Source organism: Vanacampus margaritifer, chromosome 2 (genome assembly GCF_051991255.1).
Source record: "Vanacampus margaritifer isolate UIUO_Vmar chromosome 2, RoL_Vmar_1.0, whole genome shotgun sequence".
NCBI classification, from domain to species: domain Eukaryota; kingdom Metazoa; phylum Chordata; class Actinopteri; order Syngnathiformes; family Syngnathidae; genus Vanacampus; species Vanacampus margaritifer.
The window spans coordinates 13,040,823-13,055,124 of NC_135433.1; the positions used below are offsets into that span (position 1 = coordinate 13,040,823).

Here is a 14,302-nt window from a genome sequence, read left to right on the forward strand (position 1 = left end):
GCATGCATACCTACGCTGGAGGCTTTAGGTTAGCCACTAATTACTTTCTCAAACACTGTGGCCTGATTGATGTGTACAGCACGAGACATGTCTCTAATGTATGTGTACACACACACACACACACGTGGGCAATCGACTGCTGCACTCTGAGGCACAGTTATAATATTTAATTTATCCAAATGAAGCCCAGATGTAATGGGATCACCAATCCAACTGTGAATTGTTTTGTCGGTGTCTCATATTGTGTCACTAGCTAAATCCACCTGTGTGGCATAAAACACCAAGTCTTATCTGCCATCAAGCTCAGGACACCAAGGTAAGTATGTTGCGCTTCGTTTAACAACTCCCTTTTGACATTTTAGCCCTTAATCGGGATCTCAGCTATCCACATTCAATTAGTTGAGCACAGATATGATTGTATTTGAGGTAGCTGGAAAAGGTTGGCCCCGAAACAATACTTTAGCCCTTCTTTAGTCTGTGAAGGTTCCATCAATCTGCAGGATCACACATGCAGTGTAACATTTTTTAGCATAACACTGGGACATGAATGTCAACACACTCTCACACAGGGAGTACTTCAAATGCTTTTACTGGGAGCATTGGTAGTCTTTTTCGCAAAGTAATAATAATAATAATAATAACTACAACATTCAATTGGTATAGTGTTTTATTTGGACCCTCAAAGATGCTTAACAAAAAAAAAAAGATTAAACAACGACAACAAAAACAGACAACAATGACATTACTAAAGACAACAAAATGAAAGAAATTAATTAATGAAGAGACAGATCAGGTGGGTTTTGAGGAGGGATTTGAAGTTTTTGTAATGAGCCTGAGTTCCTGATGTGTTGTGGGAGTGAGTTCCAGAGTGCGGGGACAGTTGTGGCGAATGCTTGGTCCGGGTGATGGGTGTGGGGAGGGTGGAGTCAGCAGAGCGGAGGTAGCGAGTGGCCAGGTTATAGAGGGACTTAAAGGTCGGGAGGAGGATCTCAGCTGTGGTCTGGGAAAGGGAGGCACGGAGGTGTGCAATGTAGCAGAGGTGGAAAAAGAATGCTAGAGCGGCATGACTCAGTGGTAGAGTGGTCTTCTCCCATCCGTGAGGTTGTTGATCCACACGCCTGGTGACCATGTCGAAGTGTCCTTGAGCAAGACGCTGAACCACAGCAGCAGCCCCATTGGTGTAATAATATGTGTGTGAATGGGTGAAAGTGAGGCTTTGTAAAGTGCTTTGTGTGCCATGTAGTGTAGGTTAAAGCACTATATAAAAAGCAGTCCATTTACCATAGTGATGTGATTGGTATAAAGGTGGAGTACATTATGATGACAAGGTTGCGATGGTTTGTGACAGAGTGATCGTCAATGAGGAGGGAAAAGGTCTGTCAAGGGAAGAAGAGATTTGGGTCCGATGAAGAGTTCAGGTTAACTCTTTGACCGCCAAAAACGTTTAACGTTTAGTAAAATCCAAATGAGGGCCGCCAAAAAGACGTTAACTATGTTTTTTTGGAAACGGGTGGAGGAAAGCCTTGGCCAGCTGTGCTGAAAGTATCAAGCGGATCGAGTTAGTATAATGACTATTTTTGGGCACTAGAGGGCAGCGATGACTCTCCTTGGACAAGATCGGGTAGGAGTCACTAGAAGACGTGAGGCGGAGCTAGAGTGTTGAGGGGAGAATGGCTGAGGAAGCGAAAATGGCGACTGGTTGCAAGCAGCTCACGCTTGAGCATTTTTTTCAAAGACGAAAAGCATCGACCAATGCTAAAGAGCACATTGATGACGACGATGATGATGATGGTGACTTCGAGGTTGACGCCGAAGTTGGAAGCGTTGACGCGGCGGCTATGATCACGTCGTGAAGCCTCACCGGCTAGCGATGCTAACGCCGGAAAACGCGGTGCACAACCGAGCACTTCTGCTCAGGTGGACGTTCAATCGGACGATGAAGAGTACCCCGAGTCCAATGCATATTCATCGGAGGAGTGGGTACAGTCTGATCACGGAGAAGACACTGGTTATGGACTACGATGCCACCATGAATGGAGTGGATAAGATGGATCAGAACATCTGTTACCACCCGGTAACTACTAGGAACTGTAGGAATGGTAGGAACTGAAGGACATGAGGAAGCCAGACGTAACACCAGGTCACCGTATCATGATCCTGAGAGTAGACTTGATGGCAACATGGCCAAACACACACTGCAGTACATACCTGCTACTCCCCGGAAAAAAAGGCCGGCAAGAAAGTGTAGGGTCAGCACGCGAAGGGGCAATCGCAGTGAAACTAATCTGTGGTGCAAATCCTGCTGCGTCCCCTTGCACGCAGGGGACTGTTACACAATATACATCACAAAAAGAAAAACTGTGTAGTTGAAACATCCACACAATTGTAAATAGTGCCACAGTTGCACACATTTGTAAATAGTTTGCCAAATTGTTTTGTCAAATTGTTACACTGTTGAATGTAAATAAACGTATTTTGCTATCAAAAAACACTTTTCCATTGTTGGTGGTAGTGTTTTATAGAAGTAAAGCACTGTTTAGGTGTTTGTGGCATCATTCATGGAAAAAAAAGGTGTCAAATTCACTAGGGTGCATGAAATAATATCGTTTCACAAAAAGCTTGATTTCTACGTATTTTGGTCCAAAACAGAGCATTTGGGTGAAACTAACCTATTTTCTATTGTTGATTACTGAAAAACGGAATAAGGTAGAAACAAACTTTTTTTCCCCGATGAAAGATGAGAGTTCAATCTTCCATTTGGTAGTATCTGTGTTTCCATAGTCCAAACACAAAATTTTCTGTGGACCTTGAAAGATCAGTCAAAATGCTTAAATCAGCTGGCACCCACATGTTCTCTTTTCTGAAAATGCTTGGCAGTCAAAGAGTTAATTGTTGTTTTAAATTTTTTGTATCCAATATTTTTATAGCAGGGAAGCAGCTGTTTATACTGGAGAGAATGATGGAGGTGATGAATTTGGTGAAAATGTTGAGTATCGTCAGCGTAGCAGTGAAAATTGAGTCCAGGGTGGTGAATCTTTTGACCGATTGGGAACATGTAGATTGTGAACAGGAGGGCGCTGAGCAGCGAACCTTGGGGAACTCCATAGGTGACTGGGGAAGTGCTGCACTTAGAGTTGTTGGCATAGACAAAGTGATGACGGTTGGAGCGGTAGGAGATGAACCATAGGAGTGTAGTACCCGAGATGCCTGTAGACCGTGTCAAATATGGGATAATATATGTTGTAATATCAATTCATAATCCCTAATATCTAGGACGGCTGATCAAAACTGTTGTCTCTGCCAGAGCACATTAAAGGATTGTGATTAGGCCTTAGCATCAGCTGCTGTAACTCAGTTAAAAAAAAAAAAGTACAGTTTAAAAAAAAAAAAAGTATCTTTAATACAGACAGTACAATTAAAACATGTTTTATACTTAGAGATCAGGTTTCCACCATTTTAGGAAGGTTACAAATTTAAAGATTAGACAGTCATTTTAAAGGACAGTTCACTAAATCCACTGCTCAACGTAAACTATATTGGAATCTGGAGTTCACATGTATGTTCATCCTCAGAGGAATTTGAACCCTAACCCTCCAGTCCCAATGCTCAAGTACTTACCGACTTAGCTACTGCCCCCCCAAATCACAATCCTTTCCAAAATATTCCCTGAAAGTTTGAAGAAAATCAGTTGAAAACTGCGCCCAGTGGAGCAACACCATCCCAAATGCTCTGTGGTCCCCTCGCTTGCTGGGGGATACAATTAGCAGCTTGAGCTGTTGCCTGTCAGCTGTGGGCTACAACAGTTCAACCCTTGTTGCAACCGCTCCGACTCAAGTGTGAGCTGCTGTCAAGCTGATGAGTCAATGCCGAAGTGAAAATCTTCCCTGTCCTAGTGAGAGACAGGTTGCTGTGTGTTGTTAAGCCGCTAGATGATATTAGCCTGAGTGTCGGAGTGGTGACGCTGCTGGTGTCATGCTGCCTCAACACTGTTGTAGCCCCAGCCACAGCAATGTTGTGCACAAACGCGCTTAAGACCCGCCACACGCCGACTTATACGGCTGAATCCAAGTGGACTGTCGGCGGCTAGGTCTCATGGGCGGCTGACCCTCAGTCAGTGGTTTTGCTGAAATTCTAAATTTGGGATTGCCAGTGAACAGCGTCGTAATGTCGCAGATGTAACACCCAATCAAAAATGTGCAAGGTCTCATGAAAACTAACACAAAAAAGACGTTTCCGCCTTGTCGTCTGTTTCCTCTTTTTGTGGCAATCCACTTTTTTCCTTGACAATAACGTCAAAGTGTTTACATTGTTTTTTTGGTTCATTCAAAAATTATATAGTTCAGTATACTATATTTAGCCTTAAAGATAAGTTACCACAAAAAAAATATTTACAATATGATCTATAGTCTAAACGCAGCATTTTGATTAATATTGCACTTGTGTAATATGAATTAAGTAGCAAAATCCACTGCTTTTTATCCAGCTCAGGGGGCGGCCATTTTGCATTTGCCGTCAACTGAAAATGATATCACAGTTGCTCAGGGCTCAGATAACAACCAATCACAGCTCAGCTTGCGGATGTCACATGACCAAATTCAGAAATCTGGTGCGCCTTGATAGGACATTACTTTATGCTGTATTCGGGGAAAGTGGGAAGTCGGACATTTCTGACGTGTGTATGGGAACACCCCCTTGAAGTCGAAAATCCTACTTGCGAAGTCGGGAAAAAAAAGGACGACTTCACTGACCGACGTCACTGTACAATGGGCACCCATTTGGCAACACAGACCGTGAATGGTAAAACGCAGTTTACTCGAGTATAAAACTAGATAGCTTCCTTCTTTCATAAATATTTAACAGCTTCATGTAACACAACGTACGTGACAGTATGCCGCTTTCTCCTTGCATGAAATTATACGGCGAACTACTGAACTGTATGAAATGCTTTTGAAATAAGATAAATACATAAATAAAGTAAAATTGCAAGAAGGCAAGTTTGCTGGAGGTCAAAATGAGTTTTGAGGACCAAAATTAAAAAAACTAATTATCACTATCCGCCATTTTGGTTGTTTACTTATGCCTTGAACACTTTCAAGTCGGAACTGGGAAAAGCCAACTATGATAAATCCGACTCCCGACCTTCCTTGAATGCAGCATTAGCCCTTGAGCAACTGTGATGTCATTTTCTGTCGACAGCAAGTGGCAAAATGGCCGCCCCCTGAGATGGATAAAAATGGGTGGATTTTGCTGCTTAACTCAACAACATTAATCAGAATGCTGTTTTTAAATTAGTGGGGGCGCATAGAACATATTATTGTAAGGAAATTAGTTTTGTTTTGTTGATTTCCTCTTTTTTCCATTTGATTTCCTCAGTTTTTCCATTGCAGAGCGTTGGTACATGTGCTGCAATTGAAAAACATCAGTGGATTGATTGGTTGTGCGGCGGGCCTAACTTACAACTATTCATTCACATGCACATTCACAATTTCACACTGGTTGAAATTTAAGGTATCTCTTGTGGGGATAATAAATTGAAATCAGAACTAATAAAAGGTCCAACATCGTCCTGAAATTTGTTATTGTGTTAAAAAGTCCTTTATTTCTGTGGTAAAAACAAAAACAGAAGAAGAAGAAAAAATGTGTCACTCTCCATTAAAACAGACGTGTTTCAAATACACACATTAAACACCCATCAAGCATTCTCCTGTGAAAGTGGTTTGGCTTTGGGGGGCGCAAACAGCTTAGCCATGCTGTGGAAACTTGCTAACAGATGCCAGCTTTTAAGTGAGCCACAGCATCCTGCAGGCAACACTTGGAATATGAAGCCTTCTTTTTTCCCCTGCCCTCATTCTCCTCCTCACCTCTCTTTCATGTAATTCCCTTCCCCTGCCTCTGGACTGCTACTCATATCCAACACTACTGGGACAGGTGAGATTAGATCAAAACATTGACCACTGAAGCTAAAACCCAACTAGGGATCTTTGGTCCACCTGGAGCCATGCTTGTCTGTTTGACATATTTTGACAACAGGAAGATTAAAGTGTTCTTCATTCTCTCTCCTATTTTTCTATCTCCAGCATGGTAGAATACTCTCTGGACCTGCAGAACATCAACCTGTCAGCCATTAGGACGGTGCGAGTCCTTCGACCCCTGAAAGCCATCAACAGAGTGCCAAGTGAGGGCAACTTTTAATCTATTTGTGCCATGGAACCCAGTGTGTGTCTTGGCGCTGTACCCTGTTCTGCATCTTCATGAAATCCATTTATATGTATTATGTCTGTGCTGCCATGACACCTGTTCTCCATTGGGATCATTAAACATTCAGGCTACCCTTAATCACTAATTGTAGCTAGACAAATCTCAGCTCAGACAAGCACCACCAGGTAGAATTTTGCTATTAATGCTTCTTAACTCGGTCAAAATTGGGTTGAAGTTGAACAGCTGTCCTCATTAAGGTTAGAACCCAGTACCTTTTAAGTGGAGGGCAGATGTGCTATAAAGTAGTCCACTGTGCTAGCTTTAGTTTAATTAAACTCCCTGTAAAGTGAACATAAAAATGTCTTCTAAATCTGACAAACCACAAAAGAGTGTTTTTAGGAACCCTGAAAAATGTAAATGAGTAAAAAAAAAAAAAGTCAAGTATATAAAACGAGGCTTCAATATCATGAAAAGTTAAGCCGTTCGCTCTGCTCTCAGATACTGTGGGCGTGTCTGCTGAATGCACTGAACCCACGACTAGCTGTCAATTAAATACAGCACAACTGCATCTAGTCTTTCTCATGCCTAGCCACATTCTGTTGAAAGGCGCTAGCCATCAGCTAGCTCGCAAGCTAACAGGCTTCTTGATGCCGTGAATGGGCGGTAAGCTTATCCACTCCTCACCTCCTCACTTAGCGTTGTGTTGGTCCACATAACAAACACCTTTGGGGAAGTAAACCATTTATTAAACATGGCGGCATACATCATTCAGTTCTGTAAATTCTGGAATCTAAGGCTCGCTAACTAGCTAGCCAACTGCTTGTCATATTGATAGAAATGATTCACATAATTATAAGTAAATAACTCCAAATTGTGCTGTATAGCCACTAATGTCAACAAAGATGCTTCATTCTTAAACAATAATATTAATAATAATAATAATAATAATAATACATCATAGCTAAAAAACACCCGGCAGCAGATTCATGCATATTTGTATCTCACTGTAACAATGCGTAGATTACAATATTTCATTGTATTGTATGTCCTAGCTGTTTGTTCCTAGTGACCCTGTGTGTAATTACTTTGCGGTGACCCGGTTCCGTCCTCTCGTCGTGACCCCATTAGAGGTGAGGAAGCGGCGGGGCTTCAGACTATTTGTTCCTCGTTTTGTTAGAGCGCTGCTTTGCCCACAGACAACCGGAGTGCGTGTGCAACCTCACCCCTTGTACACCTCAATTTGTAACCCCCCTGACAAATTGTCGGATAATAGTCCCTTGCAGTGCACTCACTACTGCATGAATGAGAGAGATGGAGTGTGTTGGGTTTTCTTTTATTGAAGAAATTGGTGTGAGACGGAAGTAGTGCCAAATGCAATACAACGCGAGCTTTTAGTGAATAGGAAGTGGGTACATATGGTTAGAGGGGGGTCGCCTGTCACCACAACCTGGTATTGTCACTGAGAGAAATTACGATGTGAAAAAAGAGTCTTTACACTCCTGTTAATGTGTTCCTTCCAAATGTTTTGTTGCGTTTTCCTTTCCCTGAGTTCTTTCTTTTTCTTGTGTCACTTCTTGGTGCTCCTTCAGGCCGTGCCTCATTCTCGTTCACCATCTCTCAATCGCACCCTCTCCTCACCCAATTAGGACTAATGGAACTCCGGTCTAATGACAAGGCCCCTTGGGAACAAACACATTTAGACTTGCCTCGAGCTGCCACCAGACACACACACACTAGCGCATGCCGACTCATACACAAGCAACACTTGTGCTCTGCATTTGATGAGAAAATTAGTCAAGACAGTGTGTGACACTTTCAAAGTAACACATTATTGTCATGCCTTATGTCATTTACAGCGTGTCTGATAAAATCAGCAACCACTGCCTTCATGTCTGTCCAAATGATCTCAAATTTCAAATGTGTCATCGCCTGGGTTGGATGATATATCCTATTAGCAACTGCATTACGGAATGGTTGAGATCACTTGTGCAAATCATTTTTAAAAATGTGATTGTATTAGGTGGCTGAACTACAGGTGTCTGCTCTAAATTTTGTCTACTTGTGAGTCATTGCCAGCATTGTCTCATTTCTCAGCTTCTCACCTGTCACTCATGGCTTCCGCAGAATAAATGCACTGTTGTGTTTCTGCCACATTAGCCTACTGTTGAGCTGTTACTCACTAATCACAGCGCGGCCCTGAAAAACACAAACACATTCATCAAAGACAACAGTCATGCCCATGATGATGATTGCAAACATGCAGTTTTCTTTTAGTCACTACTCAACACTACAAAAGTTTGGGGTAGTCAGGCTTTTGGGTGACATTTATTTTATTATTTATTTATTTCAGGGGTGTCAGGCTTCAATAGTTAACTCACGATTAATCTCAAATGTTGTATCTGTTCTAAATGTACAATAAAATGAACAATATTTTTTTAAGTTTCATACTCTTGTTAACATAAAAGTGGGAAAAAATGTTAGATTAATAGAAATATGTCTGCATCTTTTAGTCATTGATACAGTAATTTCATAATAATTCATCAAATGTATTTAAAATTTAAAAGATGTACTGTACTGTAAAAAAAAACGAGTGTGATATTGATTTAATTTTTCTACCACTAGATGGCATAATTGCATTTGTAAGACGTTGGCGACAGCTCAGTGCTATATAAACTTTAACATGAAGTAACTTGTGAAATTCTGCACATTTTTAAAATTGTAAAATACAACTTGACCCCAGTCTCCAAATATATGCATTTTTGCTTTATTTTGATATGAAAGTGTCTGCTGCGTTGCGACTGGAATTCCCCGAGTACAGGCTTTCCAAGTAAGGGGGCGGTCATTAACTCATTCACTGCCATTGACGACTATAGATGTAAAAAATTCATTTGAACTATTTCTATTAGTTTCACCTTTTTTCCACTTTTGTTAACAAGAGTATGAAAACCTAGAAAAAAATGTATTGTACATTTAGAGCAGATATAACATTTTTGATTAACTAGTGAAGTCATGTGATTAATTACAATTTTTTTGAAAAAAATAATCGCCTGATGCCCCTAATAAAAAAAAGAAGAAAATAAAAAAAAATTGGGGTGTCAGACGATTAAATTTTTTAATTTTAATTAATCGCATGACTTCAATAGTTAACTCACGATTAATCACAAATTTTATATCTATTCTAAATGTACAATAAAAAAAAAAAATCCTAGGTTTTCATACTAAAAAAAATGTGAAACTAATAGAAATTGTTGAAATGAATTTTTGACGTCTATAGCCGTTAATGACTGTGAATGAGTTAATCACGTGTTTAAAATAATTTGTGGCGTTAAAGGAACTTTAAATTAAGTCAAAATTAACACGCTCATTTTGACAACCCTAATTTATTTATAATTGTATTTTTTCTCTGTGAGTACTGTAGTGTATATAAACATATTTACTAACAACCCCAAATTTGACCAACCCTAATCCTTAACAAACCTTATATAAGATGTTGCCGTTTTGTGTCATCACTGATGACTGGTCCTCACAGCATTGGCAACACACACACACACACACATGCACGCCAGGTACCTATATGTGCTGGCTTTGATCTCATCAGTGGATTTCACCTCTCTAGCCCGTCAGTCCAACCCCCTGTCCTCAGATGCCACTAATCACATCTCAACATGTCACCACAACGGGACGATTCATACACAGGAGATGAGGTCATCATTTTGGCAGGGAATATGATTGCATCTAATTAAGCTGCCTCTAGTCACGAGCAAGACGTGCACCCTTCGAGTTGGGCTGTTGCATGTATTTGTGTTATCCTCACTTTACCAGATTGGTTCGTTCAAATCTCCTTTTCTCAGCATTGCCTGGCAAGTGTTTGTCTGATGTATCCCGCCTCCTCTGGAGAAACTGTTATCTCCCACTGCTGAACTACCAATCCGTGCAGAGGCTGTACCATTTCTAGTTGCTTTTAGAGATCTTTACAAAGAACTTATGTTGGCACTGACATTTGTTCAAGCCTCAGCAATGACTTATTTGAGTGATTTTAATTCTAATTCACCTGCAGGTATGCGTATCCTGGTCAACCTGCTGCTGGACACGCTACCCATGCTGGGCAACGTTCTCCTGCTCTGCTTCTTTGTCTTCTTCATCTTCGGAATCATTGGTGTGCAGCTGTGGGCGGGGCTGCTTCGCAACCGCTGTTACCTGGAAGAGAACTTCACCTTGTAAGATCATTCTTGCTGTGTAAAGTCCTAATTCAAATTGAATTGAGAATATTTAATGCCCAGCACACCTAGAAAAAAATGTCATATATTCTTGAAAACATGTAAAAGTAATAACTCATTTAAAAATGATGGAAATTTACAATTAATTGCCGCTTCCAACCATGCTAATAAAATCTGCATTCATGCCGAGCACCCAACATAATACTTACCAGAAGTTGAACAAATGCGGTTAGTTACGTCATCTTCCCCAAAAAAATTTCACACTTCTAAGAGCCATGAGTGATGCAATAAAGAAAACGATGAGCTGACCAGACAGCATAATAGATAGAAATTAATCTGCATACAAAACGTACCCTTTGTGGCTTCCTTCTGCAGCAAAAAATTTCAGTTATTGATTTTTAATGAAACGGGTCTTCTCAAATGCTTTTAACGAGTTTTACTTTTTTTTTCTTAAAAGAGACTTTCAATCCTGAGAGCATGTAATCTCATGAGGCTCCCACACAGTCAAGAAATGGTGGCGTTAGACGAAATTGATCAGACATGAAGGGTTAGGGTTAGATTAGATTAGATTTGCTCTCAAGCACATTTCAACATCCATAAATAAATAGCAGCCCACGTGGGGACTTACAATTAGTAATGATTTGTGATATGATGTATATATATATAAGATATTGCCTTGATTATGATGATGTCATTTGACCAACGCGGGACAGTCACAAGTAAAAGTGAATGTGATTGTCGTTAAATTCACCTAAATTACCAAAACCTTCCAATAATTTAGAAGTATTCTCTACACATGTATTTGTTTGTGTTCTTTCCTCCTCCAAGTGTTGCCTTCTCCTTGTCCTTGCCGTCTAAGAATAGGATTAGTTTTCAGCTGCATGCCTACATATTCACGACACGCCAACACGCCTGCCGCCTGTCTGTGTCACACTGACATTCACCTTGTGTGTCTGAGTGTTTGATTACATGGCATTCATTCTCTTGCATCTTTTTCATGTGGCTAGCACGGCAACAACCAATGCAGAAACACATTCAGTATGTCGCATGATCCTATATGTGTCTATATCAATACTGCTTTGTTTCTTCTCTGGTAATGCTGATGCATTGGACGGTAAAGACACTTGTAATAGCTAGATGGAAAGCGGATTCGTATCGCCAGTGAACAAAGACCTGTCTGCTTTGTCCTCTTAAAGTTAAGTGCTGAAATTTACTAAAGTGAAACCTCTTCAGTAATTTAATGAGGAAACTTGAACCAGTGCATTTTTGTTGCGCTTCATTTGGCTCAAGAGGCTTAAATGGCGATTTTTGTCATTTGTGTTTTGTTAGTTGTACAGTTTTTCTTTTTTTCTCTCGGCAAGACTGGTTCATATGCATTTGCTGACCAATGTGGACTTTTCAATTTTGCTAGATGCATTATTAGGATAGGAGAAGCGTAATTTTGCATATAATTGAAACCTGCAGGAGAGAGAGTGTGCTTGAGTGCTTAATTAGTAAGGTGCTAGAGTTAGCACTTGAGCGCTATTATGCTAAGTAAAGAGCTAATGTTGAGAGGCAACAATGGAGTGTCACAGTCAAGTGCAGCAATCACTTTGCCATCTGACACCTTCTGTCCCTTCATGTTCTAGTCTCACGCCTTCACGTCTTCTCTCCAGATAGATAGCACCATTCTGTTAACATATTAGATTGTATAGTGTATACCATAAATGTATTTTTTGGGAGCGGCGTGGCTATGTGGTTGAGTGGTCCATTGAAATTGGTAAAGGGGGTGAGAGTACACCTGTGTATTTGTTATTTGATATGGACATTTAAAACTGGAAATGTAAAGCGCTATATATGAACATCCATCATCCATCCATCTATTTTCTGAACCGCTTATTCCTCATGTTCATGTTAAATACTTGAATTGTGAATGGGGTGTTTTTATCTACTTAAACCTGAATGGTATGTAATTGACCCTCAAGTCTTGGTGACATTGCATATTCAATGTTTAATTGATGTCACTGAAAGTAGTTCATTATTTAGAGTTTATTGTGGAGCAAGTAAAATGATTTATATCTCAAGGAAATACGTGGATGAAGCAACATACCGGTAATTTGTTTGGAGTGAATTTAAATCGTTGAATGTTAAGATCAATAGATATTGACGGAACGGTTACGGTAAATGCATCGTGGTAGATAAGCATCCACCAGTCATTTAGTTTATTTACATGTCCATTTTGAGTTACCCATGTCTGAGATTGATAATAATATTTAGCATTGCAGTTTAATTGGTCCGAGCTGAGTCTTGCCACTGTTAGGCCAATCTCTGCATTACTCCACTGATCGTGGTCTGCAATTATTTTCCTAATTTAATGATCTCTACACCGCTTCTGTAGTTGAGATTGTGACAGTGGGTGCGTCTGCAGATGATGGATGGTGTGCTGATGTCGGACTTACATTAACACGGTAAATCCAATCAGTCCATTTAACAGTTGTGTTGGCAGATATCCAATGGCCGATGCCCAATTTCAATCAGAAAATATAAGACTTCATGAGTTTTTTTTTTCTTTATGTATTTGAATGGTGTCACTTGATAGCAAAAATAAGAATTGCCACTAATTAGGTATCATCTATACCTACTTAGCTAAGCATTTTTATCTAAACTTTTAACAGCTTTCTTGATGGATCCACTTAGATAGTGCAAGTGTACCAAATGAAGTCTCGGGTGAGTGCACAATATGTCCTCAAATCAACTTTGGATGATGATCCTTCCTTCGTATTTGACTAAATTTGACAGCTGCTACTCCTTGATCCCTCTCTGCATCTTGCTCTTCACCAGCAGGTGTGTTCTCAGTGTGATGCCAGACTTTTGTCACGGCCACGCTGCGCAATGCAGCCTCATCGGTGGGAAGGTTGGGGGGCAACAGCCTTCATTCATTCTCTCGTACTTGACAGAGGCTTCTCTGTTTTTCTTTTGTTCTCTTAGTCCCAGTCTCATTAGCACAAATTGCTATGCGGCACATTGAGGGTGGAGAGCAGCAAGTCGTACGCATAGTGTGCGCCCTTCTGTGCGGCAAGCACATAGCAATGTTTTCACGAGAGCATCATTGATTGGTAAGAACCGCACGGCCACAGGCTGTTGTTAACAAATGGTTCCGCTACAGTTGTGATGCAAGCGGCACACTTGAAATTGGCGCATCCCGCAGCTGCCAATGCAGCAAATGCATTGCCGCTCATGTAGGCGTGCACACCCATGGGCACCTATTCATAGCGCAGAGAATTGCTGGTGCGTGTGCACGCTGTTTGCCTTCAGCCAGCATCCCTTCAAACACACACAAAAATGAGAGAAGGGAGCCAGGAGGAAAGACAGAAACAACTGAAAGCTGACCATGGAAATGTGATGCAGGCCCTTGTCTTGTCTTTCTCCAGAACCATCAGACCTCAGTTTCGCCTTTTACTTCACAGACATGTCTGAAATACACACGCAATCGGAGACCAACACCAAGGCTTTTTTGTCGCCTGCATTTTATAATCAAGATACTAAATTTGTTTGACCAGGACAATAAAAAATGTTGTAATATGCTATTTAGCTACTTTGTGCTTCAACTATAGAAGTGGAGTTCTCCTTTAAATTTAAAGGAGACATATATTTTGGAGGGGGACATATGTCAAACTCAGAATGTGTCGAGCAGGGTCGTTTTAACCACAGTGGGAAAAAAACAGCTGAAATGGTGACACAGTGGACTCCAAACTATCGGTACTCTTGTGGTCGTTTTATGATCTGGAACGAGAAAATTGCTGTTTATTTCATGCAATTTTATGGGAAAATCGTATATTGAGGTTTTTTCTAAATTGATCAAAAGTACTACTAGTATTGGTGCTTGGTATTGGTATCAGTGACTAATC

The 14,302-nt window shown here is 40.6% G+C and overlaps 1 protein-coding gene across 5 annotated transcripts in view; it reads left to right on the forward strand.

Moving 5' to 3' along the window:
* cacna1ia (calcium voltage-gated channel subunit alpha1 Ia) overlaps positions 1 to 14,302 on the forward strand; it is a 196,179-nt gene that overhangs the window by 112,550 nt on the left and 69,327 nt on the right. For all 5 annotated transcript variants that reach the window (XM_077555589.1, XM_077555590.1, XM_077555591.1 and 2 more), the window contains 2 exons: positions 6,078 to 6,175; positions 10,256 to 10,415. In XM_077555589.1, the coding sequence (XP_077411715.1) occupies positions 6,078 to 6,175; positions 10,256 to 10,415 (258 nt within the window). The remainder of the gene's footprint in view (positions 1 to 6,077; positions 6,176 to 10,255; positions 10,416 to 14,302) is intronic.